Below are 27330 nucleotides of genomic sequence, written 5' to 3'. Positions count from 1 at the left end.
ACTGAAGTTCCAGAACTGACAAGGGCCTTAGAAGGTCATGTCTCAATCCCTTCGTTTTACAGACAGAAACTGAAGCCCAGATAGGTTAAGGGACTCGCCCAAAGTCTCACAGCTCGTAAGCAGCACAGCCTGGCGTTCACACTCCAGGGCCCGTGCTCTTTACCCCGCACCTCGCCCCGCCCCGCCCCGCGAGGCAGGAGAAGCTAGGAATCCGGACTACCTACTGCCTGAACTTCGCTCCAAAACAGCTGAAGACAACGTTGGGGCACGCCCTCTCTCGGGCCTGCCTCTTCCCTGTTTGTTTGTTTTTTTTTTTTTCTTTCAAATTCGTAACAGTCGAGGTTGCTTATAATGCCCGATTACTCCTATTAGATGCGTCCTAATTGCCCAGCATAGAGGGCGGCCGGAATGTCTTGACTGGTTAATTTCGTCTTCAAGGCTACTCCTAACAAATTAATTGCAGGGCCGAAAAGAAAGGGGAGGGGGGCGGGAAGCAGTGGGGAGCCAGCCGCGGAAGGGAAAATAGGCAGGCCGGCCCCGCCCGGCTGCGCTGCGCCCCGCCAAGGCCCGGCCGCAGGGAGGCGCGGATGCCCAGGGCGCCCAGGGCGCCCGCTGCTCCGGGTGGCGCCGCGAAGGGCGCCGACGACCGTGCGCGGCCGCGCCCTCCCTGCGAGCGGCTCTGCGCGCCCGGCTCTCGGCCTCGCGGTGGCGCCGCACTGAACCGCCCGTCTAGCTCTTCAGGACTGTGATTATTTTCTGAAACACGGCGCCGAGGCCCCCGCGGCGGCTCTCAGGGGCCCCGCCCCGCGCCCCTTCCCCGGGCGGTGGAGAAGGTGGGGAGGCCGTGGCGCGCTCGGGAGCCGGCGAGGGAATCCCTCTCCCTCCACGTCACCCGAAAGCTAGGGAACCCGCACTCGCGTCCTCTAACGCAAATGACCATCTTTGGCAACGTGCGCCAGTGGAACAGACCAAGGGCGCGTGGCCCGGGGGAGTGGGGATAAGCCAGGCTGCCTCGGCTCCCCCAAACCGCGCCAGCGGTCCGCTCCCACCCCCGCCACCGCCTTCCTTCCTCGCGCGGGGTGTGCGGCTGGCGTCAGCGCGGCCAGGAGCCGGGGCAGATAGGGGAGCGCTGCGCCCGCCTCCTCCCGCGCGTCTTCCTCCTCCTCCCCCTCCTCCTCGGCCTTCTCCCCCCGCCTCCCCGCGCGCTCCTCCCTGCAAGGTGGAGTCGGGTTGACGTGAGGTACAGGGGCTGGAGAATAAAGAGTGTGGAGTTGAAATCGTGCCATTGTAGTGACTCATCTCGGGCAGAGCGCTGGGGCTCCGAGCAAACCAGCGAGCAAGCGAGCTGCGCTCGGCGAGGACCGAGAGAGGGAGAGAGAGAGGCGCGGACGGGCGAGGCGGGCCCGTCCGGGAGCGGGCGCCGGGAAAGGGGTGCAGGTCCGGGCGCCGGAGCCGCGGCACCGCGTCCCTCTCCACGCCGGCTCAGCTGGATCCTCCCGGGCCGCGGGCCGGGCGCAGGCTGCCTTCTTCTCCTAGTCAAGTGTCCGAGCCGCTCCAAACTCCGGCGGCGAGTCGGCCACAGGAAGTTTATTCTCAGCTCCTTTTCTAAAAGGAGGAAATAGAAGTTTCTCCAAGCGGGCAGCCTTTCTTTCTGCCTTTTTTTCCCCCTCTTTCTTTTCTGCCCTGACATCGGGGGTCCCCAGACCTGGCAGGCTTGACCCGCCGGGTTGACTCCCATTCTTTTTTGATTACCGATTTTTGAGCCGGCGGTCTCGGCTGGGCTCCGATTGCGCGCGGGGGCGAGAGGGCGCGCGCAGGGGAGGGACCGAGGGACGCGCGGACTTTTTAGAGGGAGGGACTGGGTGGACAACTGGTCCCGCGGCGCTCGAAGAGCAGGAAAGAAGTGGTGTAGCGCTCGGCGCTCAGGGGGCCCTGTTCCCGGGGTGCCTCCGCCAACGGGGACAAGCCCGAGGCGCGGCCAGCAGAGAGCCAGCGCACAGCAGCCGGTGCGCGGCCTCGGCGAGGGCGGGGGAAGAAAAACACCCTGTTTCCTCTCGGGCCCCCACCGCGGATCATGTACCAGGATTATCCCGGGAACTTTGACACCTCGTCCCGGGGCAGCAGCGGCTCTCCTGCGCACGCCGAGTCCTACTCCAGCGGCGGCGGCGGCCAGCAGGTAGGTGCGGGCCCCGGGTGCACCTGGCGGCGCGGGTGGACCCCCGCCTTCCTCTCGCCGCCACTGCCTCTTTTGCTTTCTTTGCCCTTTCTCGGTTTGGTGAGAAAATACCTACGGGCCACCATTGTAAGTTCTGAATTCTCATCTCCTGCCCACACCTCCTTTCACCCCCTCTACCCTCGCCAACACTTTTTTTTTTTTTTTAACTGGAGCGGCGAGTGGGCTGAAAGAACCTACAAACCCTGTCCTTCACACTACATCGTATCCAGACAAGCTCCTGGAATTGCAGGTCCCGTTCCCAGAAGCCTGTGCCTCCCTCCTCTCCCAGGAATTCATCTCCATTCCCCTCTATCTCCGTGGTGGACCCCCCTCCCCAAATTTTTCACGCACGGGCCCCTTCCGACATCTAGAGAACTTATTCCTGCGAAAAAGCCCTCTCCTTTCCCCACTCCGACCCCACACCTTCTCCCGCCGTTGGTCTTAGTTAATTTCGGAAAGAGGTTGGGAACTCGGAAACTGGTTGGGCTCCTTCAAGTGATCAGAGTGAGGGCGAGAGTTGTCACTCAGGGAATCAGGTGCGAAGGTCAGGAAGGAGGTCAGCCTTGATTGGCTCCGGCTGCGTGCGTCTATGTACCCTGCGCCCATCCACCTCCTGTTACGGTCGGTCTAGGAGCCTGAACTGCCACCCAAAGGGGCGCCTTGAGGCCTGGGGAGTACCTGGGGCCAGGACGGCTGCACAAAGACGGGAAGCCGGAGAGACCTCTTCTAGGCTCCTGAATGGTTCTGGAAGCCGAGAAATAACTTGTTTCTAAAGCAGGCGGACTGGTTTGCACTGGAGAGGTTGTGCCTGCCATCTCTGTCTATAAATACCAGAATAAATACCAGAAAGTTGTTGCTAGGTTGGTGGTGCTGGTGGGGTGCCTACCCTCTGCAACAGCCACCTCCCACCCCACCCACCTACTCACCCACCCACCCAGAGGCTTGTGAGGGAGCTGACTTAAACAAGGCTGCAAGACCCTGAAGCCCGTCTTGGTCAGGATCTGCCGAGTTTCTAGCCCAGTTGGCTGAAGCAAGAGTTGCTCTGGTTAGGCGGTGGCCTTGGCCTCTATAAGCCAGCCAACCAGGAGGGGCTGCGGTGGGCTTCCAGGGAGGAGGGACCCTGATGGAGAATAAAATGGAAACGTGGCTCTCTTAGTAACTGAGGAGGATATCTTATTCCAAAGTGGTTCCCCATACCTGGTGGATCCTCAAAACGCTTTTCTGTGCCTCGCCTCTACCTGCCCTGGTATCCCCATAAGCACCCATTGGAGATAGCCTTGTCAGTGCATTGAGGGCACAGTCAGTGCATGCACCCTTAATAATGAACACTAAGGTGATGAGTTTCAAATCTTGTCCCAAAGTGATTTTGTTTGCTTTCCAGCCCCATTGGTGGTTTCTATTGAATCCAGCCATCATTAGGCAATGGGTTGGAGTCATTTGACATCTATTCCCTCATTCTCCAGTTCAACAGCCCCAAAATGTCCCTCTCTGCCTCTCCAAATCAGGAAGGAATCTTTTGATTTCTCATTTGCTCCTTTGGCTGCTGTTTCTGCGGCAGTCATCACTGAAATGTTACAACCTTGCAGCCGGGCTTTACTCAGACCCTGGGGCCTAGATGGAAAATCAGACCGGACATCAGTGCCCCGATTGAATAATCTGTGTCACTAGGGCTTTGAGCCCAGGATGTGAGTGGAGGCAATTCCCTGTTTTGGAAGAAAATCAGACAGGAAACCAGAGCTAGGAAGAAGGAAGAGAACTCAGTCCAGCAGAGTGTAATGGGGCCTCATTACCGAAGCAAAAAGCAGCTGTTGGCTAATTCCTAGCGTGCTGTAACACATGAGGATTTTGCAATTAGTAATAACTGGTGCACGGGGTTCTTGCGTATGTGCCTGTCCATTCGGCCCAGCAGCTCAAGCAAGGAGCCTTTCAAACCAGAGGGATTGGTAAGGTAATGCCGCTTTGGGCAAGTTTCTCAGCCTGTCCACTCCTGAGGAGGGGAGGGGGTGGCGGGAGGACGGGAGAGGGTTTTTCCATCATCCCTGTGACTGGGAGCAGAGCTGTTCTGTGGTCCTAAGAGCTGACGTGAGAAGCTTTTGTTACTTCACATGTCTGTGACCCCACCCGGGCTCAAGGTAACTTTATTGCATACCAGATAAAACCTGTAATCACTTTATTTCTCTTAGCTTCCTTTATGGAGAGACTTTCCTGGCAGTTGGTGATGGGCCTTCCTCCTTTTGTGGCAGCTCAGTGTAAGAGCTCTGGTTTTACCTTGGGCAAGTGAATATTATTTTTTTCTCCTCTCTTTGTTTGTGGGGTCTAATATTCCTTAGAAATTTGTTGCTGTTTACTCAGCCTAGGACTTTCTTCTCACTTCATGAAGCTTGGTCTTAACACATGGCTGTGAGTTTCAGTGACTTGAAGGGGGGCGGCAGATAACTCTTTGTTAAAACCTCTGTTCTTGTATGTGGCAGGAACTTGAAGTATGAAAAATATTTCCTGTTCCAGTTATAGTTTTAATCTCAGACGTTGGTCATTGGTGATTTGATTTGCCCCTAATAGTTGCACACACACCCCCACCCCCGGCTTTTCCTTTTTATTGTTGTTTTCTCTCTTTCCTAACTTTCCTAGGAAAACACCTCCCAGATATATGCCCTGGCTGACTGCTCGACTCACGGTTTCAGGCCCTGAGCATTACGCAATCCAGTCAGTTACACAAACATAGGTCATTTCATAACTTGTTTTCATCAGCTTGGCCCCCTTTTAATGAAAAAAAAACAAAACAAAAACAAGACCCAGAACTTTTCCAAGGCTGCCATTTGTCTGTTTCTCAGATAACTTGTGAAAATAAATCAAAAGGGACAGTTCCTTTTTGGAACCAAGGAATACCAGAATAACTCTCTTCTTTGGCAACCATTCTTTTCCAAGAGACAGACAGACACACATACACGCACGCACGCACGCACGCACACACACACACACACACACACAAAATTCCCCAGAGTGAACTTTTGCCAACTGTACCAGGCTGGGACATTCCTCACATCAAAGAACTTTTACCAGAAATGACTGTGATTCCCAAGTCAGCCCCAATCGTGCCTCTTTAGTGCCCCCTACGGGACATTATTAGAAGAACTATCTGGGGAATGTATTTTTCCAGCCCCAGAGAGTGTTAACTTGGTGAGTTTTCAAAATTCTTAGGACTTTTTTTTTTCTTTTTAATTCAGGACAAATAAATGCCACATATTTAACAGTGGTTAACTAGGAGTTGCTTGACTTCGAAATGCAGTTTCTTTTCTAATTTTATTTTGTTCTAAATAAAGCATGGTTGAAAAAGGAGTGCTTTTTTCTTTCTCTATTTTTATATCTTTTCATTGGCAGCACAATGTCTTCAAATTCCGAAGGCTTGTTTTCTTGATATTGTTTGTAGCAGGACACTGGAAATTGTTCGAGGAGACGGTCTTCAGAATTGGTGGGAAGGTGGGAGGTGTATATTAAGGGTCTGGTACGCTTTTTTTTGTTGTTTTTGCCTTGATCTCACAGATGTTGTAGATTAGGATCAAACAAAATGTTATCCCAGGAATTTGTCTGTCCCGCTGATTCTTGCTGGTGGAAGTCAGTGTCACTGGCTCATCCAAGTGAATGGGGTGAAGCAGCAGTCATGTATTGTCCGAGTGGCAGTTGAATTTTCCTATTCAAACCCCTGAGTGCACTTCCATTGCTTTATTTCTGCCTGGCTCATTATTCAAGGTGAGTGTAGAGTTAGGAGCCTCTGTTTTTTTTCTTTCTGTCTTAAAACAAACACACCAGAACTTATGCATCCAAATCAGCTGTTGTCCCCTTCATAATTGTTCCTTGAGGAGACTAAATTCTTATTTGGATGCTGTGGCTATTAGTCAGACTCAAAAAGACTTTACAACACCCCTCTTTGGAATTGGCTCCAGCAAATTCTTTTGAAAACCCTCCCTCCTAACATATTTTTGTCTTTTGAGGGTGAATTTAATATTTGGAAGTTATCAAAAGATCTGGCATAGAAGGAACCAAGAGTGATGTGTGAGGTCTGGGTGATCTGGCAGGGTCCAAAGCAAGATGTGACCCTAAATCCTGCTGGTCTCCATCTCAAGAGTCTTCCTGGGAGAGCAGTCACCAAGACAAGGCACACCAAAGCAGGCACCTCTGCCACCTAGACCTTTCGATCCCCCCCCAACCCCCACCCCGTTACAGAGGAATAAATGCACTGATTTTGAGAATTCAGGAGGCTAGGTTTCTCGTCTATGCATTGAAAGAAAGAAAAAGAATTACTGTTTTGTGACTACGTCTCTTCCATGCTGTGTGTGGCATCTTTTGTGGCCACAGCATTTCAAAATGACGGCAGCTGCCCTGATGGAGGCAAATAAATCTGTTCCCAACCCCAGCTGGTAACTCTGTTCCTCTTGGACTCACTGGGCCAGAGAGGGAAGGTGTAAGAGTCATCTTACCCAATGCCCCGTCACGGGACAATGACTTGGCCATGCTCACCTGCTGTGGTTGTAGAGAGGATGAGATGGCATGCCATTCCCGTGGAGTGCAGAGCTGTCTTAGCTTGGTGGGGGTACAGAATGGGGTCTACAGAAGGGTGGAGGGAATTCCCTCTTGCTTTGGAGTGGAATTTCTGTCCAAAAGGGCCCTGGAAGGCAAGACATCAGGGAACCTGGTGGACAACTCAGTACTGGTCACCTTCTTTTCCTTGCTTTTGTCTTTTCTTTGCTGTTCTTCACCCTAGCAGTTAGGTGAAGGAGGATAATGTGATTTGTTCAAGTGAACCTGACAGGAATCACTTGGAAAATGGGTGGTGGGGGGGGGGGCGGAATTATGAGTTATTGATGACTATTTCCATGATGACATTAGTGCTGAGCCTCAGGAACGAAAGGTCAAAGGTCAAGGTGATGTCCCATATAGAATCTGTGAAAATTGGTTGAATTCCACAGAGAAGGCTTTGGAGAACACCCCACGTTTAGTAGAAGTACAGAGCATTTGAGTCAAACTGGACCTCAGCAGGTTTATTCTGGGGCATTTGAGGCAGCATTCGCCCTGCCCTCTCCTCTTTCCCTAAGCGAGTCTCCTGGGATGTTGGAATTTTCCTTTTCCTGTGCTGGGAAACTAAAAAAAAGGGGCTCTTAAGAGAGAGAACCCAGTCTCTTCTCAGACATGCATAATCATTTCTACCTGTCGAGGCAGGTCCCAGGTATTCAGGGTTTTGATGGCTTGAGTGCTTGGTGGCCCAGTCAAGAGTCAACCTGGTGGAGAAATGCCTGGCTGAGGGGATGGACCTTGAACACCAACTCTGATTCCATCTTAAATGCCACTTCTGGGCCCCTCACGCCAGGAGTTTCTGGGATAGGCCCTGCCACATCCATGTCTGCAGGAAAGCAAACCCTACTTCCTAGACCTTTCTGAGCCTGAGGCCCTACAGAGTTCAGAAAAGTCATTTCTTCAAGTTAGCAGTTTCTGGACTGAAGGGACCTCTCTGATCTGATGAAGCTGGGTAGCACTAAAGGCCCCGTGTTCCGAGCTTTCTCATAGGCAGCAGGACACACATACTTACTGAGCGGCCCCAAGGCTCCCTTAAATTCAGGATAAGGAGGTTCTGCTGCCCAAAGACCCCCATCAAGGCTTGCAACCTCAACATTTGGCTTCAGGTTCTGGAGATTCACGCTGACTAGTGAGAGTCCATTGCTTGATTCCCTGGGTTAGAAGAATGGTTCTGCTTTTTTGCTTTCTCATTTCCTCTCTTTATTCTTTTCCCCTCAACCTGAGCTTACCGAGATGAGAATAATCCTCTAGGACAGAAGTCGCCAAACTATGGCCCAAGTCTTTTTGTAAATAGGGCTTAAGAGAGCCCAGGCACGCCTGTTTGTTTACATCTCGTCTGTGGCTGTACTCACGCTACAGTGCCTGAGTTGAGTAGTTGCCACAGAGACCTTACGGCCTGCAGAGTCTAAAATATTTACTATCTGGCCTTTTACAGCAAAAGTTTGCCACACTGCCAAAGGAGGTTGGGGGGAGGGGGGCAATTTGTCCTTTTATAGGCATTCTTGCCCACCCAGAAGTCAACAGGATGACACAGTTAAATAAAGCATTTGGAGGCTCTGCCAGACTGGAATACCACATAGCCATCCAGCACCTTCCATGCTGTCCTTAGAGGAGAAGTTTTCAAGGGAGTGGAGAGCTCCAGGGGGGTCAAGTGAGGGTCCTGGGTTACCTCCTCTAGCCCCCCACCCTCAGCACACCATGCAACACATGGTGTTGCAGCACCAACAGGGATCAAACCACCGTGTACCTGCAGCTGAGAAGCCCCATCTTGGTTTCTGTTCGGTGTTAACCCATTGGTAGAGAACTGTGATTTCTCCCCAGCATGACATGTGACTGGTTCTTGGGTCCTCTTGGGAGAGAAAAATGCCAGGCTAACTTCTGGGACCACAAACTCTGAGGCTCACCTCTTCTCTCCAACTCCAGTGTCACTTTCTGAAAAATACCTTCAGAGCTGACACAAAACACAAATCTGCCAGATCTCACTTCAACTTTTGTGTGTGTCTCAGAGAGGCTCCTTCTGGAGACAAAAGCCTTCTTTAGCAGTCCCCTCTGGGGCTGGGACATTGTTTTCCTTGCAGCTCAGAAGCAGTGTGTTACCCAGATGGCTTTACCTCCCTCTGAAACGAGTTGTGCATGCATTTAGAGGCAGTCATTACCTACTGCCTTGTTTTTATTGCGTCTTGTTTTGTCTAGACCAAGCTACTGCTGCAAGGAATCTGGCTGATGGCCGGGTATGGCCTTCTGTAGACCTGCCATCACAGACAGAGTGGACCGGAGGGCCCCCTGAGAGGGGCTGAGAGTCTGCCACTTAGTCCTAAGCAGAATTAGTCTTTCCAGCTTTGCTTCAGGCTTTTGGCTCCCCTCCCCTAGCCTGAAATGGGAGCTCTTTTTTTGTTGGAATGAGGAGTCAACTTCTTGGGTGCTCTCCTGAGAGGAAAGCTGACAGCCCCCTGCCCCTCCAAGGAAGGACGTTAAACTGTCCTACTAGATGCCGCAGGTGTCTTTCAAACCCAGAACCTGACTCAGGGAGAGAAACAAGAAAAATGTTGGGTGCCCCCAGGAATGAGAAGCTGGCAGTTCTCCCAGGAGCCACCCCTTCCCCCAGACACTTCCAATGACAATGTGTGTGGTGATGGTGATGGTGGCCGTGATGGTTGTCACTGTTGTGATGATGATGATGATAGCACCTTCCATTTATTTGGAGCATCATTTCTCAACCCTGACTGCACATTAGAACCTCCTTAGTTTTTTTTTTTTTTTTTTAAACAGCTTATCAGAACCCCACCCGAAAGCAGTGATTTTAGAACTCTAATGGTAAGGTTGGCTCCTGCATTGGTGTTTTTGAAAAGCTCCTCAGAATATTCTAATGTTGCAGCCAGGGTTGAGCACCACTGATGTGCTTTCATAGCCTGTGATTACAAGTAGCTCCTTATTTAATTCTTGTGATAGTGCAAAGAGTTTGGTGTTACTGCTCCCCTTTCCAGACAGGGAAACTGAGTCCCCAGTGATTCACCAAGGCCTCACATCCAGGCCTCCTGACTCAGATGACCTCCCAGCCTCCCTCCCAACGCAGCATCCTAAGAGAGACATAGCTGCCTGGGCTTTGGTGCTTCTGCACACACTCAGCTGCTCATGTGTTCCCAATGCCCTCTTCCTTAAGGCCAGCCCTGGTTGTCTGTTTTTCCTCCTTGAAGATCATTTCCCACTTGTATCCTTCCATGTTCACTGCACCCAGCCCTCCTTCACACACACCACACATACTTAGGTACACCTGCTACTTTTCATTCAGCTCCTGATAAAAAGCCCAGTTGTCTTTGCCCTGGGAGATGACTCAGAATCCATTCTTGCACTGGGCAGCTCTCCTCATTGCCTCCCAGAATCCACTGCACTGGCAACTTCACAGAATCCCAGAAGCCATTTTATCCAGGTTAGTCTGGGTGGTGAGGCAGCCCCATCCCACCTCCTAGATTGGGGTCAGGCAGGGGAGTGAGCAAGGAAGGGTCCCCAGCTCCCTGAGCTGCAATGAAGCACTCTTAAGCTTCGCTTTTATTTACACAGAGGAACACAGATGTCATCACCATGGGCAAAGACCATGGTAGAGGCAGCTGCCATTGCTGCTGATACTTCTAATCTTGGTTGGGCTGCAAGAGCAGGGATGCTATAGCATCCATGCTAATGTCAATGGGCTTTCGTCTGGGGTCAAACAGACCTGTGCGGCCTCCTGGGTGAGGGACTGTCTGTAGGGATCCTGGGTGGGAATGACCCTGATGCTCTGTCCAGGTGCATTGGGGGTGGATACCAGCACTTGGGGCTGGACTTCATGATAGGAAAAACAATTCTGCAAAGCGTTGCATTGTGTGGGAGAGACCTGGCCTCTCTGTCAGACTGAACTGGGTTTGAATCCTGACCCCACTGCTTATTAGAACGTGGCTTTGGATAAGTTACTTAATCTCTCTAAGCCTAAATTTCTGCCTCTAAAATGGACATAATGGTAGTTCTTACCTTGGAGGGAGAATTAATGGGATAATCTAGGTTAAACACTACTGCGGTGCCTGTCATTTAGTAAGTGCTCAGTAAGTGTTAGTTATTATTGTTGTTATCATTGCATCCCCCAAGTTAGGGAAGAAAGGATGTGCAGAACCTTTTGTGGGAACAGGAATCATCTGAGGCTGAGGGTTCCAGAAGGGGGGCTCTCCCCTGAAAATCTGGAAGTTGGGGGGTCTTCCCCTTCTCCCTCCTTCTCACTTTCTAGTAGCTGCCCTGAAGGAAGGTCAGGCCCAGCTGCTGAGGAGCGTGGCCCAGTTTAGCTTTGGTACTCTGTCATCATGTTATATTTTAAATAGACTGCTTCCTGCAGCATGTTCCACAGGGCTCTGCAACGTGGTCTGGGCATAAATTAAGTGACAGGGAGAAAACTCAGAGCTAGCAGCGCTAAAGTTTCCCACAGACAGGCCCGTGAGCTCAGATAGACAGATACATGAATGGGTAGAGAGAGATGCAGGGTCTCTCAAGATGGGGGTGAAGGTCAAGGAGGGCAAGGACAGCAAGGGGAAGTCTGGCAGCAAAGGCTACCACTTTCAGTCTCGTGGGTCAGGGGACATCTTTTCATGGTCTCACCCTGATGGGATCACAGCCCCATGATGAAACTTTTTGGAAAGTAACAGAAGCAGACACGATAAACTTCCTGGTGATCTTTGTTGCTGTAGAGCAGTTGGTCTGCAAATCTCCTCAAAGGATACTAAGCTGGTACCTGGGGAATAAGAGCAAGTGACCCAGAGGCTTAGGTGACCCAGATGGGAGGCCTGCTCTCCTGCAGATGGGGGCATAGTTGGCCTGGAGGGTTTCAGAGAGGGCCTGCTGGGATGTGACCTGCTGAGGACCACATCTGTCCTGGCAGCCATTGGGGATATGACCACATCTTTCCTGAACCGGTGGGGGATGGAGTTTCCAGGACCTCAGTCAGGGAGCAGATCTGATGGGGAAGAGTTAAGATCCCCTTGATTCTTGGATGTGCAGGAAGCCCGCCCAGTTATCCTGACCTCGGCACTCCAGGCACTGACCCTACTTTCTGCTGGTTTTGGCCTTCTATCTCGGCTTGGCCTGTTTTGCAGTATTTGTTGGCTCAGTCCTATCTTCCTTTTCATTTCAGAAATTCCGGGTAGATATGCCTGGCTCAGGCAGCGCCTTCATCCCTACCATCAACGCCATCACGACCAGCCAGGATCTGCAGTGGATGGTGCAGCCCACGGTGATCACTTCCATGTCCAGCCCATACCCCCGCTCGCACCCCTACAGCCCCCTGCCAGGCCTGGCTTCTGTCCCCGGGCACATGGCCCTCCCGAGACCCGGTGTGATCAAGACCATTGGCACCACGGTGGGCCGCAGGAGGAGAGATGAGCAGGTACAGTTCTGTTTGGGAGCCACATTAGTGACTTTATAATGCAGAGTGTTTTCCTGCAGACTGGCGAGGAGTAGGGTGTGTGTTCTGGGAGCACTGGGGAGATGAAGGAACTCAGGACCCTCTTCCTTGGAGGCAGAGCATGTGACCTGAGAGTTAGGCATCTTGCCCATGTCCATTAGAATTTCTGAGTCTCAGTTTCCTCAGCTGCAAAATGGGGATGGTGTCTTGCCAGCCAGGACTTGCTGCCACTGGAATGAGATCATGGTGGGAAAGCACATGGTGAATGATGAGGCGTCAGCACACGGGCAGGACTGTTGGGAACTGCCTACAGCAGTATCCTCTGATCCTTGGCAGAGGGACCGTGGGACAAGCAGCCGATGAACCCTGGCTGGGAGCCTTTTGTGGGCTTATCCCTTAAGTGTCTCCTAGTATCTAGTATGGGCAAGAACCCAGCTGTCCTAAAGGGGCCCCCTTCCAGGCCAGTACTGCCCACGGTGTGTCCATCGCCCCTCCATGTCCCAGGCCTCCAACTCGAGGCTAGAGCCCATTTCAAGTGCCTGGGATGCACATTCCGGAAATACATCTGGGACTCTGGGGTCTTTGGAGTCTGCTCAGCTCCTTAAGCTCCAGGGACACATTGGGGAGCGGGGGTCAGACAACAGCAGCCTTTTTTCCCCTCAAGGGGCTTAGCTTTGAGCAGGAGCCAACCTGGCTGGGAGGGATGCCAGAAAGGGGCGGGGCCTCTGCTCTCTAGATAGCATCTACCCGAGCCTCCAAAGGCCTATTGTCTGTATTAGCGGAGAGTGGGGCAGTGACAGCCCCCCGCTTCCCAAAAGAGAAATCAGAGTCATGCATAATTCTAGAAAGGAGGGAATGAGCCTTGTAAGAGCCCCACCTGTCCCCCTTCACAGATGACACAGCCAAACAGCTACCTGGGGCTACTTGGCCAGTGAATGGGGAAGTGTTGTCTAGAACCAGGCCTCTGGGATTCCACCCCTCTGCAGTGCTCTTTCTACAATGCCATGCCACCGTGAGTCCAAGGAAGGGAAATACTTTAGTAGCAGAATCCCTTTTTCAACTGAAATATTAGCCTGGAGAATTACTTCGATTACAGCTTTGGAACCCCTTCCCATTTCAGTCACTGTCCACCTCCACTCTGGGATCCCCAGGCCCACAGTGTTCCAATACAAGGACCTTTCAAATGTGGTGCCAGCGGCTAACTGTGGGTCCAGTGCCACTAGTCCCTTTGTGTGTGTGCTAAGTCATTTCAGTTGTGTCTGATTCTTTGTGACCCTATGGACTGTAGCCCGCTAGGCTCCTCTGCCCATGGAATTCTCTAGCCAAAAATACTGGAGTGGGTTGCCATGCACTCCTCCAGATCTTCCCCACCCAGTGATCGAACCCACGTCTCTTATGTTTCCTGCATTGACAGGTGGGTTCTTTACTGCTAGTGCCACCTGGCAAGCCTGCCACTAGTACCCAGGATACTTAGAATTACAAGGATCACTGCTTTGAGGAACCAGAAGCTTTTACATGAGTCCCGTTCCTCTGAGGACAAAGCTGGGCCTTATATCCGCTACTTGTTGGCTTGTTCTCTTAATGGCCGGACCTTGTGCAGGGGCAGCATGGGGAGATGTGTGTAATAGACACTAACAGTTCCCAGGTCCTGTTGGGCTTCTGCTCCTGGGGCAAGTGGCCAATACCCCCCTCCTCCCTGCTGCTTCCATGCTTGTAGTTATAAATATGCAGTAGCAGCGATCCCAGTGTCCTCTATAACTGTGCTTCCTTCAGGGAGCTCAGGGTACCAAACTTTATCTCCCGATATATAAAGGACCCCTTATCCTTTACAAGCTAGGCTTGTGAGGGACTCCCAGGTTAGCAGGACAGCCAAGCAAGATGTGCTAAATACTCTTCATTCTTTTGTCCAACTCTTTGTGACCCCACGGACTGTAGCCTGCCAGGCTCCTGTGTCCATAGAATTCTCTAGGCAAGAACACTGGGGTGAGTAAGCCATTCCATTCTCCAAGGTATCTTCCCGACCCAGGGATCCAACCAGGGTCTCCTTTGCAGGTAGATTCTTTACCATCTGAGCTACCAGGGAAGTCCTTTTTCTGGACCCAGGTCACACCAAATTTGCAAGATTAGAGAGGAAGAGACTTTGGAGACTGGCTTTTCTAAATTTCCCTCTGTACCCATTTTACAGATGAGGAAACTGATGCCTAGAAAGAAGGGCCTTGCCTAGGCTCATGCAGTGAGTGGCAGCAGAGCCAGGATTGGAATCCATCCCCTTTGACCTTCAACCCTGTGATTTTTCCCATCACACCACCCAGGCGTGCCCTTGGAGAGTTTCTTTCTGTTTTTGAGAGAGAAGAAGAGAGCCAGGAACATTTTATCCCATGTCAATTAGGAGTTCAGACCATCATTTGGCAGCTTGGAGGAAGCCTAGGCAGCAGCATCCTAGAACTTGGCTCCTCAGGTTTCTAGCTCTAGGGTCTTTTCTCTGAGGCTCACTTCCGCCTTCCCAGCCTCCCCCAGGGGGCAGGAGGCTGTTATGGCCCTGGCCTGGTGTCTCATTGCCCTCCTCGGGGGCCTGCCCCGGAGGCTCCCTCTGAGGCCACCAGTGGCGGGGAAGGGAGGGTGTGTGTGGCTTGTGGGTGGGTACGTGGTGGTGTGACACACTCATGCTGTAACCATATTGTCACCGCCCCTGAACACTTCCTATGCCAGGAGCTCCCACAAGTTGCCCTGTACCTCACCAGACACTTCTTAGAAGAGAGAAACTTCTAAGGCACTGGGGAGGCCAGAATCTGTCCAGGGGGAATGGAGGCAGAAGTGGATCAGGACCAGCTCTCTGTCTTGTCTGCCCCTCGTCAGTGAGGGAGCGGGGTGCTAGCTGGGCCTCAAGGGGAGCCCTGGTAGCCTTTTGATGCTGAGCCCTGAACCTGGGGCTGCAACAGGGCCATCAGGCTCTCTCAGTCCCTCTCGGGCTCAGGCTGAGATGGATTTTGGAGCGGCAGGTATTCAGGGCCTTGGCCAAGTGTCCTTTTGTGACCTCAGCCTGTGATCCTCTGTGATCCCACAGAGAATAGGGTTCCCCCGTCTGTGTTCTCTGGGTGTCTGGTTGATTTGCTGCTCAGTGAGTGCAGCAAGGGGAGACCTCTGGACTGCGTTGTCTTCTTTCCAGCACTTTCTGGTTTAGAGAAGACTCATACTGCATCTCATCTGATCCCTGCAGAAGCTTTGTGGGAGGCGGGCAGGTCCTATTAACCCCACTTTCCAAATGAGGATCTGAGGCTCGGAGGGTCAGTAATCTGTCTGGGTCCATCCAGAAGTGCCACATCTGCATTTGGCTCTGAGCCACCCGACACCTCTCAGGAGAGAGACCATGGAGCCATCAGCTTTCCTGGGGAGGTGGGGCAGGGGCTTGAGGAGGGAAGTGGAGCCAGGATCCAGTGTGGGCTCGAAGACGAGGCCTTTGTAAGAAGGTTGAAGACTAACAGGAATGTAATGTTATCAGCTGGATGGGCTCAGGTCAGTGCGCCCCATGTGGAGGCCGCTGCAAGGACAGATGGCTAGGGAGGGACACAGTGATGCTATGCCCTGCTCTGCAGGCAGCGTCCTGGGGACTCTGGCCTGGGCCCAGCCCGGGGAGTGGCTCCCTTACTTGCAGGCTGGCTGGAGGTCCAGACAGCATCCCTCAGCGGGGCAGCTTCTCTCTCAGCCCCTCCAAAAATGGCTTTGGCCTTTTCCCCACATGTCCCTTGAGGGGAGGACTTGGGCCTTACTGCCCCCAGAATCTTCTAAGCCCCCAGTACATCACTTGGCACCTAGATGGTGTGCTGTCAGGGTCTGATCACTGAAAGAGGGGGTCTTTCCTTTTTAATTCCTTCCTGCCTTGGCCCACAGCCATCTACTCACATCACCTCTGGAATGGCTCTGTGTAAACAGAGTATCAGCCCTGTTGATGGAGCAGAGTTCTTGCCCTCTGGCCTGAGCTGCAGGCCCCTAACCAGCTTCCTGGTAAGGAGCTAGGTCATAAGCTCTGCAGGCAGATTTTTGTTCATTCGGTTCGCTGACAAATCTCTAACCCCTCAAAACATGCCTGGCATGTTGAAGGGCTGGTTGGTTGAATGAGTAGATGTGGTGGGCAGCAGAGTTTTAACCTGCTCCAGGGCTCCTCCTACTTTTAGCCCGTTCTGCCCAATCCAGCACTGTGCCAGGCACACTGGTGAGTCCTCTGGGTTGAACTGCGAGCAGCCAGCACTCGAGGGCTGGCAGAGGGACCTGGGAGTGGGGTGGTCCTCCCTCCCTCCATCTGGCAAGAGAACATGCGCCCCCCCACTCCGGGTGGTTCTTACTCTGGGCCCACCTACATAATCAAGTGGGGATAATAAGGCTTGCAGAGCAGGCAGAGTGTTGGGAAGGAGTAATTAGGCCAAGTTGGGAGGAAGCTGCTTAAGTGGGTGGGGCCAGGCCTGGCACAAGGGGACTCTCTGGGGAACGGTCCCAGCTCATTCTCTCGGGTCTTGGCACTGAATCAGGGCTGACATGACACATGCTACCATCATGCCTGGGCTGGTGAGTCTCTGACCCATGGCTACCCTGCTCTCCCTTCAAACATGTGACATCACCTTCTGGGGGCTGGGGTTTAGTTCTGAGTGCTCCCCCTACCCCCAGGCACCCAAACTGGAGTGAGGTACATGTTCTGGGGCCCCTGAGCCACGTTCCTCTTGCCTTCCTCCTTCCCTGCCCAGTCCCAGAAGGGGTTCTTCCCCTACTTACAATTCGGTTAAAAGCGGAAAATCTTGCTGAGCCACGCACCCGAGCCTAACCGTGATCCTTGGCCCTGGCCTCTAGCTGTCCCCTGAAGAGGAGGAGAAGCGTCGAATTCGGAGGGAGAGGAACAAGCTGGCTGCGGCCAAGTGCCGGAACCGCCGCCGGGAGCTGACGGAGAAGCTGCAGGCGGTGAGGAGCCCTGCGTGGGGTGGGCGCACTCCTGGGTGGGCTGGAGCTGGGACCCCAGGGCTCCCGGCCCTCTCCCCTCCCTCCCTCCCTCATCCCTAGTAACTGACAGGAGAGTTAGTATGGGCAGAAGCATTCCTTCTTCTGAGCACATGGGTCAGCCCTGCCCTGATTTGAAGGAGGCGGGTGGGGAGAAGGGAGCTGGCCTTTATCACCCAGCATGGACCCAGAGAGAACTGGATAAGCTTCTTGGGCCTGGCACCCTGTTCACCTCAGCATCTGAAGGATCCTGTGCTGAGATCTGCTGGGGCTCCTGGGCGAGGAATGGCAGAGGGTGTCGCCGTTGCTGGCCAGCAGCCAGGCAGGCCCAGGCCTGTCCCCTCCAGGGTTCCTCTTCCCAAGTTCCAGCCGCCCCCATGCCTGCCTGCCTGCCGCCGGCAGGAGTGGGCCCAGCCTGGCTTCAGCCATCTGGTTCTCTGGGCTTCTCCACCTCTGCAGGGTCTTGGTGCTCCCTGGGTCTCATGGGTATGGATCATAGGCAGCTGAGTTGTACTATCTTGGGGTTTTCTCATATCCTCCGTGGGCGGGAGGGTTCCCCGCCTCTGCTCTGAGCCTAAAGCTGTCACCTCATTGGTACCTCATTCTGCCCTGTGAGTCATTCTCCCCTGCTAGCTAATTGCCCCCACCTGGGGGCCCTCAGCCCCACCCTTCCCTCCCCAAACCTTGACCTGACCGACATCACGTAACTCCCTCCAGAGCCCAGCCCTCCAGGAGGGGCCGTGTGCCGTGTGGAGGAAACCCAGAGCCAGGATTGACTCTTCCTGGGTGGAATGTTTTCCAAGTGAGGAGATGAGGTGGACTGTGTCAGTGGTCATTGCACTGAGCAGCCAGGTTGGAGCTCTGGAAATCGAAATGGACTTGCAAATCCTATTATTTTATTTAATCCTCCTAGCTACCATTCCCCTGCTTCCACTTCTCTTTGTCCATCCTGGAGCCCTTGTTCATGGGCCTTAAATGTGCACCGGGTGAATTCTATGACGCCCGTAGTAGTGGCCTGTGGAGTTGTTAGAGGCGGGAGGAGGAGTGGGAGCTCTCCGATGCCAGGTGGGACAGATCCATTAGTGATCATCACTCCCCGGGAGAACCCCAGAGAGCCCTCCCCACCACTAACCTTTCAGGGAACCATATCCCCCTGGGTCTACCCCCAGGTGCTTCTGCCACCAGCCCCAGAATAGCCTGCGCCCCAAGGCCCGTCGGTTTTCCTCCCCTCTCTCCCCTTGAAGCCTCACACCCTACACCCCCGCCTCCCCACGACCTCGCCACCCAGCCTCTGAGCCACATCCTGCACAGGAAGCCTCTCAGAAGCTCATGACGTTCATCAGACCCTTGAGACAGATGGAAAGTTTTTTTCACTCCGGAATATGCTGTACTCTGCTTAGCAAAGCTCTGGCCCATGTCATCTCGTTCTCAAACAGGAATCTGTGTTCGGGAAAAGTGGGGAGGAGGCTGGTGACACATACCTCTCCGTAAATTCCATGACGACCCCCCCACCCCCCGCCACCACGTGCATCTGTTGCTTCTCTAGCTTTGTGTGAAAGGAGGGGCTGAGGTCCTTGCAGAGGGTCCCTGCCGGCCTCATTTGCCAACTCAGGCTGGCAGGGGTCTCATCTGTTGAAGCATGGGGGCTGAACTGAATGTTCTCTTGGGGTTCTGTGAGTCCTGAAGAGCAAGAAAAGAGAAGAGGGGCAGGGAAGATCCAGTGGGATGGATTGAGCGCTTCCTACAAGCCAGCTACTCCTAGGCTTGTGTGTGCAGACAAATATCCAGTCACGCAGCTCAGAGTTCAGTGTCGATATGTCCCTGGCGAGCTGGAGGGGCTTGAAGAGGCATGGGGGGTGGGGGGAGGGATGCAGCTGCCTGTTCTGCTCCCTTCCCCCGCCAGGTCTCACTATTACTCCCTCGGAGTACCAGGGGCAGTCCTGACAGAAAAGCGTAGTAGCACGTGGACTCTGCAATCAGATATATTGGAGTCAGATCCAGGCTACCCTATCTGCTTACTCTGGCATCGGGCAAATGGTTAAACCTCTTGAAAACTCAGTTTCATTATTAGTGCTCAGTCATGGCCACTACAAGGGTTAATTCACCCTTCTTCCAAGCTGACTCACCTCTACTCTCAACCTGGAGTTCTGGAAACAAGGAATCCTGAACATGCAGGTGGCCCAGAAGCAGTCGGGTGTGAGCTCACTAGCTTCATGGTCAGCCCTCTGAGGACCGTGTTTGGTTTTCCCTCTCTCACCCAGATCTGACACCCCCTGGCCCATCTCCTACCATCCTTCATATCCTTCCCCTCTTCCCCTGCAGGAGACCGAGGAGCTGGAGGAAGAGAAGTCGGGCCTGCAGAAGGAGATCGCTGAACTGCAGAAAGAGAAAGAGAAGCTGGAGTTCATGCTGGTGGCCCATGGGCCCGTGTGCAAGATCAGTCCCGAGGAACGCCGGTCCCCGCCGGCCTCCGGGCTGCAGGCCCTGCGCAGCGGGGCCAGTGGAGGGGTCGGTGCCGTGGTGGTGAAACAGGAGCCCCTGGAAGAGGACAGCCCCTCGTCCTCATCGGCGGGGCTGGACAAGGCCCAGCGCTCCGTGATCAAGCCCATCAGCATTGCTGGGGGCTTCTATGGCGAGGAGCCCCTGCACACCCCCATCGTGGTGACCTCCACTCCTGCCATCACTCCGGGCACCTCGAACCTCGTCTTCACCTACCCCAGCGTGCTGGAGCAGGAGTCGCCAGCATCGCCTTCTGAGTCCTGCTCCAAGGCTCACCGCAGAAGCAGTAGCAGTGGGGACCAGTCATCAGACTCTTTGAACTCCCCTACTCTGCTGGCTCTGTAACCCAGCTCCCAGGGGCGGGGGTGGGGGTCCTCGTCACTGCCTCCTGCCCAGGGACCAGCACCTTCCAGCGCTCTGGGGCCGTGAGGAGAAGAGGGGGACCCTGCCAGAGAGCTTCCTGGCTCTGGGGAGAAACAGGTGGGATTTGGTGGTGAGTCTCCGGAGGACTTGGATGAGCTCTTGGAAGTCACAGGACCTCCTCCTCCCTCGTCCATCTCACGAAGCAAATCCTGTTTCTTGAAAAACATTGGAGAACTTGGTTTGGTGGACTCGGGCATCTCCCTGGCTTCTGAAGAGCCTGAAGCTGGTTTGGGCCGTTCTTGTCCCTCGGTTCCGATGTGTCTCTGGAGTGATGGTGTCCTTCCTGCCCCACCAAGCATGCTCAATGCCTTTTTGGTTTCACCTTCCCTCTATTCGCCCCTTCCTTCCCCCAGTGTCAATTTCACTTCCTCTTAGTTTTTTATCAAATTTGCCATGACATTTCATCTGGGTGGTCTGAATAGTAAAGCTCTTCATTTCTGAAGAGAGGGCAGCAGGGTGACTTTTTGGCTGGGGCTGACTTGTCCAGAAGGGGACAGTCCATGTGCAATACAGAACCTTCCCTCCTCTGACACTTTTGGTCCACCACCATCTCCGGAACCGCCAGCAGGGCTTCTTGAACTCTCCATGAGAGGCCACCATCACCAGGAGGTTTGGAGGACCCTTCCTCCCCATCCTCGGAGACGCTTTTGGAGGAGCAGCTTGGCCAGAAGACAGGGTGTGAGTGAGACAGCTGGGGCATGGATTGGGTTTGCCAAATGCCTAATTACCAGGCCAGGAATGGCCAGGAATAGTGCCAACGGGCCACACGGGTGTCCCAGCCAGCCTCTCTTCACCCCGTGTCTTGAATAGGACGTCTCTTGTAATTACCGCCTCGTCGTTCAGCCCTGGACCCTTCTCTCCTTCCTTCCTCGGAGCCACACGTCACTCCAAGTCCCTGCCCGCTCCACCCTCCCCCACCCTGCCTCTCAGGGTGACGCCACCCGTGGAGGTTTAATGAGCGTGGGCCTGGCCCCTCCCCAAGCCTCAAAATCGCCTCTGCTGTGGATGGAAAGGAAGGGGGAGGAAGGAGGGAGGCAGTCAGAGTGGGGTTTGCCTCGCAGCAGCCCCAGCGCCTGCTTCTCGCCTCTCACCAAGGTGCTGGGCCGTGCTACCCTCTGTGGTCATCTGCTACCTGATGGATCTCGTGCTTGTTCTCTTACACTCCCCTGCCCCCTCACCCCAGTGTGCTTCCCAGGTCCACCAGCCAGCTGTGAACAGCTGGCCCAGAGCTGTTGTTGTGGCTTGCAGCTTATGTGCCATTCCCCAGGGGCTGCTGAAATCAGAGATGAATCCCACTGCAGGAGAGCTGCCCTTTCCCGTGGGGTGGAGGATGGGGAAAGGGGGTCCTCCAGCCGCCCCCCCCACCTCCTCCCGGGAGCACAGCTCCACAGAGCTCAGCGGAGTCCCCGCCTGCCACCCCTCGGAGACTTTTTTTCTCCCCAAGGCTGGTCTTCCAGCATTGGCCTCTGCTGGGCTAGTGCTCTGAGGGAGGCCCCACTATTGTGATTCAGCTCTAGAGATCATTGTATGATAATTTAAAACTATATAGATATTATTTAAATCAACCCAGTGGGGGTTAAATCTCAAAGTTGGACTTGGGAGAGGGAGAAAAAGCAATGACATGATTGCTCACCTGTTCCCTTCACAGACCCAGGCCTGGCACGCCGGCTGATATTTAATGTTCATTACTCACTTGCCATGCCCTAGACACACAGAATGGAACAACCCAATGCCTAAAATACGCAGCCCACTATGACCGGGAGTGATGTGTGGAGGGGTAGGACTTGCAAAGAGAGGAGACTAAAAGAAACAGGATTTTCCCCCCAAATGCTTTAAATGTGTTATTTCCCACATTCCTTGGCTGTGACGCTGCCCCCTAGTTCCCCAGAGGTTCTGGGAGGGGCACTCCTAATAAGATGGGGCCTTTGGGTTTCTGGCTTCAGATTAATCAAGGACACAGAGGTCAGCTAGGAGTAGCAGGAGACGGGCAAAAAGAACTGGGGTGAACTCAGCTCTGAAAGACTTAATCATCTCAAGTGGTATTTGTGGCCAACTGGGAGCTATTTCTTTTTGAATATATGTATTATATATTTCTTAAATGAAGCTGCTCTCTGGTGTTTTGTTTCTAAAGTCCCTTTGTGCCCCACTTTGCACAGCTCTGATCCCAAGGCAGGCCCTGGCATGTGACGTGGGGCCAAGCTGGACATTCCTGAAACGGAGTCTGGCTTTAGTTCAGATTTCAAACTGCATTGGTTTTGGGACCAGCAGAAAGCAAGAACCCAGCCGCCTTGCAGGACTTCGAGGCCTCTGAGCTGTGTTTCTATTCAGGACCCTCTAACTTTGTTCTTGGAGGTAGTTTGGCTTCCTCAAAGCCAGAGGTTATTTGGAGAATTCACTCTTAACTCACAGGCATATCTTCAGTCACTGCCTTCTGGCTGGTTCTCTAAAGTTGCTGCCAGACACCAGGCCTGCTGCTTCCTCCTCCTTCCTTTCTCCTCCTCCTCGGGAGCAGTGGCAGGGGGAGCCTTTGGACTTGGGCAGGGAACCCCATGTCCCCCTGTGTCCCCAGCCATGAGGCAGCTGGTGTGGACTCCAGCTGGGCTGCAGGCAGCTCTGGGACCACATAGGGCAGGCACTCCTTGACAGGCTGGTGTGAAACCCACAGTCCCCTTGGCCACCTGGCTAGCCTCTTGGGAACAGCCCTCTTCCTGTCGAGTGGATGGGGACAGCTGCTGACACAGGACAGAGAGGAGATCCCAGGTGAAGCTTAGGCAATTACCAGAGCCAACTCAAAGCAGAGAATTCACTGGGGAAGTTTTCAGTAAGAAAGAAATTTTTCTGCCTGTGAGACTGGCCAGGTGTCTTCACTGTGGCCCATCCCACAAGCATCTCAAAGCCAGGAACCATCAGAGGCTACTGGTTCCCTTTCTCAGGCTTTGGGGAAGGGAGTCTCCTCTCTGTTCCCACTAGGCTCCATCTTAAGGTTGAGCTCAACTTACAGGCGTTGGGACTTTTCTCCCTTTTCCTTGATGGACCAACAGTGCTTCTTGCAATCTCACCTTGTAACTTTTAGGTTGATTTCCTCCCTTGATCAGACATCCATGTGGCCTCTTTAAGAAGGAAAAGAACAGCACCTACTATGTGCCAGGCACTGTGTTAGGCACTTTTATATATATATACTCTCTTTAGGGTGAGACTAAGTGATGGGGACTTCCCTTATTAAAAGCCCACCACTAATGGATCAACAAAAACACTTGGAGGTGAGAAGGTCTTTCTCCAAAGATCCAAGGCAAGATTGCCTTCAGTCTGAGGTTTGTTCTCAAAGACCCACCCCCTACAATATCCTCCCACCTCTAAATGTGTTTCCCCTGTGATGTGCTCCTTTGCACTCTTCAGATGGTTAACCAGAGTCCTTATAGAATTTGTGGACCAATAGGATATGTGGTGTGTGTAACTTTCTTTTAAAAACTTAAGTAAAGTGGTCTTGCTACTTTCTGCTTGTTGAGTCTTCTTGGCATTCAATCTTAAAAGCCAGCATCTCACTATTTATTGACGGGTCGTGTGTATGTGTGTGTGCGTGCGTGTGTGTTTGTGTATACATTTCTAGGTGTGCCCATGTCCTCCTGCACCTTTTAAAAAGGAAACCCAGTCACCCCACTACCTATGTGACATCTTCTCATGCTTCTAGTATATTGGTCGTACATCAACAAAGGGTTTTAATTTTCTAAGGCTGACATGTTCAGGAGGAGCTGGGTCAAATTTTGAGCAGGGCATGGGAAGGGAAGGGGGAGAAGTAATTGACATTTATTTTATTATTTATTTTAAATGTTTACATCTTTGTGTTGTACCAAGCCTGAATAGAAACAGATAGCATTAAAATGCTCAGTTCCTCTCTCCCTCTCTTTCTTCTTTATAATCTTTTTTTTAAATTTACGCTAATGATGCTTTGTTTCTAAAATGATTTGTGACTTGTGCTGTATAAACTGTATAAAAAAAGGTTCTGTTTTTAAAGATGGTGTGTCATTCCCCTGGGGACAGTGGTCACCAAGAACTCTACATTAGAACACAAGGAAAGATACTGCTCTGTTCCTCAAAAATTATTTTCTGTGTATGATTAAAATTTTATTCCATTTATTTTAGTTTGTGGTTACTTGATGTCGAGGAAGAAAAATGTTCACATTTGTATAAAGAATAGGTATCAGGGTGTCTTTTCTGAAGTGACAGATGTATATATAGTATTTTGGTATATCGTGGCAAATCAAAAGCTTCGTGCATCTGTATTTGAGGTATGTTGATGATGTGGAATAAAGACTGCTCTAAGATCCTGGAGGTAAAAAAAAAAAAAAAAAAGTTGTACAAGATTCCTACAGCTTGATGGGGGAATTTAATTATCTTTCTGAGCACCTTGTCTTTTTTTTTTTTTTTTTTTTTTAAGTATTGGTGAAATGGTCCCATTGGAAAGGCTTCTAAATAAGCCTCTCCAGGCAGGACTATGAGCTCAAAAATCTTTGTATAGTTTTGAAATTTGAGGAGTAGCTCAGCTCTGAAGCATCTCTGGTGGTGTTTTGTTGTTGTTTTGTTATTTTACTGTAATACAAGCCTACAGTATTTGCACTAAAGAAAGCTTGTTAGAAAAAGCTTGCTGCTATGGAAGAAAGAACATATTACAACTTTTTTTCCTTTTTTTTTGTTAGCTTTTTCACTTTCAATTGAGTAGCTTTTTGTAGAATAAAATGAATTAAGATTGAAGAGCCTCTGATGGTTGGTTTATTCTGTCTTTTCTTCCTATCTCTTCTGTCGCTTCTCTTTTTTTCCTTCTAGGCTTTTCTACCTTTGGCTCCGTGGGCAGAGTTGGTCTTTCTGTTGGGAATGGGGAAGCAGGGAACAACTCCCTGGGAATCTCTTTCAGCAAAATTAGAAGGTGAGCTGCTGGGGGTGGGCTGCCTAGACCTTCCCCACCTCCTTTCTCATGCTTCTTTCTCTTTACCCTCTCCAACTTCTCCCAGTCCCATTTCCCACTTCTTAGGGCCTGATTCTCAGCTAGCTGCCAAGTACTGCCAAATGCTAGCCACTAACAGTTCACAGGGCTCTCCCTTCCTGGGGGCACTTTGGATTTTGTTTCAATAAAATTGACTCTGGGGACTTGAGAATCTTCAAAAAGCCAATTTAAGGTATTGCTCAGAGGGTCCAGGTGGTTGTATGAGGTCATACGCAGGCCTCTGGAAACAACCAAGGCATGTACATAAGTGGGACAATCACATCCGGACGTCTTTTTTGAATAGACACAGGTTGGTGGGTGTGGAACACTGAGAAGTGTCAGCCGGACCCTGCTGCCCAGGAAGCCGGGGTAAATGAGAGTGTCTGTCCTGGGTGCTCTTCCCCTGCAGTGTAAGTGCTAGGGAGGCACACGTGTTAGTAGTTAGCAGTCAGGATGGTTGGCAGCAGCTGAGTGTTAGGTGCTGAGTTAACACCACTCCTAACCTGCGGAAGAGGAGCCCAGAGTGAAGGCCTCATTCCTTGGAGGACCCAAGAGCTCTGGACTGTGAGAGTTACGGGCACTCTGAATCCTAGCCCTGCCCCTCTACTCGTAATCTCTCTGAACCAGAGTTTCCTCTCTGTAAAGGGGGAGGGTATTGATAGTGCTGTGGGAACCCCCATGTTTTATCTCCTTTCCCTTTTGAGAAGGCCTGGGGTGTGAGGAACCGGACATTCAAAACTCTTGGCACTGGGCCTCCCAGCAACAACTTCTGCCTGAGGAGACAACACAGGCCATGGTACCTGGGGTGTCTCAGCGGTACCTGCATTTTTCTGAGCAGTTGATGCGGCTCTTATAGGTGTGTCGGGGAGGCAGATGCTGGGAATGTTCACATCAGCTTCAGTCGGCTTTCCGGGTTATGCTGTCCTGACAGAAGCATGTGTCTCTGCTTGCCTCTCGTGCCTAGGCGCTTCCGTCACATTTTTCATCTTCCAGTAACACTTCGAAATCTCCTTCGTTTGTTTGAATTCCCACCTCTTCACCCACATGGCAATTAGAGAGGTTGGTGATTGCCAGGTGCTTATTAAGTGGAGTCATAAGTAGTCCTGCTTCTCTGGGCAGCTGTAAATGCCTTAAAAGCATGCAGAAAGCTTTTTGGTTTTGTTTTTTTTTAATTGAGAAAAACAATAAGGGGCCACCTCCACTGGGTTCTAACAGAGTCTGTTGGGGAATTCTGCAATTCCGGCTGAGTCTAGGCTGTCTTGGTCCAAACTGGTTCAGTGATCTGGCTTGATGGTAAATGCTGTCGATTACATTTCTAACAAAGTTGGAGTTCTTTGGACTGAATGGGGTTCTCTCCCAGGAAAGACATCTTGGTGAGGAACTCCCAGGACCATTCCCTATGTTGGACCTAGAGTTTCCCAAGTGGATGCTTGTCACTGGGCTTTCTTTGTTCACTGGACCACTGCTGGGTAAGGGAACAGGAATTTCCCCTGGAGTTGCTGTTTTCCAAGGTGGTCAGCTATGTTTGTTTCTTGGGCTAGTGAATGAAATGGTATATGTGAAGGCACAAGGAAAGGTATCAAGTGCTAAAAAAGGAAAAAAAAAAAGAGGAGACTTGGTTATAAACTTGACTGATGCAACTTGATTATAGCATAGCCCCTGGTTTTGAGCTCCGAGCTGTGTTTGAAATGAAAAGGTGTGATTTCCCCTTGGGTCCTGTGTGTTTAAAGGATGGATGGGTACTTGTTCGTGGGCAGCCCAACCCCGCTGGCCCAGGGCCCACCAGGCCTGAAGGTCGAGAAGGAGTGCTGCTGGCCTTCCCTCCCCACCAGCCTCGCATCTGCCCTTGTTCACGAGTCTGTTCCTTCCCTGACACAACAAAAGGACTGTTTGCTGAGAAGCTGTGAGCTGTTAGGACAAGTCCACCCGCCCTTCTTCACAACTGGTCTTCTCCTTTTAGGGACCTGCCTGGAGTGGAGAGAAACTGTGACCCCCGATTCTGCCCTCTGGGATGGGATCGTCCTCCTTCCTCCCCACAGGCCCCAGTGGACAGACAGATGGCCCAGGAGAGCATCTGGGGCGCCATCCGCAGGCTGTGAGTTGTTGTTTCTGGGACGTTCCCCCTGGTTTAAAGGAAAAAATAAAACCTGCTCCAGGCTCCACCTCTGGAACTATCAAATCCTTAATCAAACTAAGTACCTTCAGAAGTCCTTGTTAAGGACTCAGCCAGTGAAGTAACAAACC

General features: G+C 52.2%; 1 protein-coding gene and 1 long non-coding RNA gene across 5 annotated transcripts; one reads left to right on the top strand and one right to left on the bottom strand.

Annotated features, from left to right (window-relative positions):
• Positions 1-1468: 1468 nt before the first annotated feature.
• LOC129623326 (uncharacterized) lies at positions 1469-3785 on the bottom strand. Its single transcript, XR_008700487.1, has 3 exons — positions 3150-3785; positions 2894-3036; positions 1469-1605 (listed from the first exon to the last, which is right to left on the bottom strand). It is a non-coding gene; the product is annotated as an uncharacterized LOC129623326 (long non-coding RNA).
• FOSL2 (FOS like 2, AP-1 transcription factor subunit) lies at positions 1601-27248 on the top strand. 4 transcript variants are annotated; one of them, XM_055540618.1, is made up of 5 exons: positions 1601-2176; positions 11934-12185; positions 17043-17150; positions 19509-25455; positions 27047-27248. In XM_055540618.1, the coding sequence occupies exons 1-4, from the start codon at positions 2075-2077 to the stop codon at positions 20028-20030; spliced, it is 984 nt and encodes a 327-aa protein (XP_055396593.1). In that variant the 5' UTR covers positions 1601-2074; the 3' UTR covers positions 20031-25455; positions 27047-27248. The 4 variants fall into 4 exon arrangements, with proteins under 4 accessions (XP_055396593.1, XP_055396594.1, XP_055396596.1 ...); XM_055540619.1 differs by lacking the exons at positions 1601-2176; positions 27047-27248 and adding an exon at positions 3779-4158 and having other exon boundaries at positions 19509-22396; XM_055540621.1 differs by lacking the exons at positions 1601-2176; positions 27047-27248 and adding an exon at positions 3779-4163 and having other exon boundaries at positions 19509-22396.
• Positions 27249-27330: the final 82 nt, after the last annotated feature.

This window comes from Bubalus kerabau, chromosome 11 (assembly GCF_029407905.1).
Source record: "Bubalus kerabau isolate K-KA32 ecotype Philippines breed swamp buffalo chromosome 11, PCC_UOA_SB_1v2, whole genome shotgun sequence".
Lineage (NCBI taxonomy): Eukaryota > Metazoa > Chordata > Mammalia > Artiodactyla > Bovidae > Bubalus > Bubalus kerabau.
Note: the sequence above shows the minus strand (reverse complement) of the source record. Positions and strands in the feature narration are given on the sequence as shown.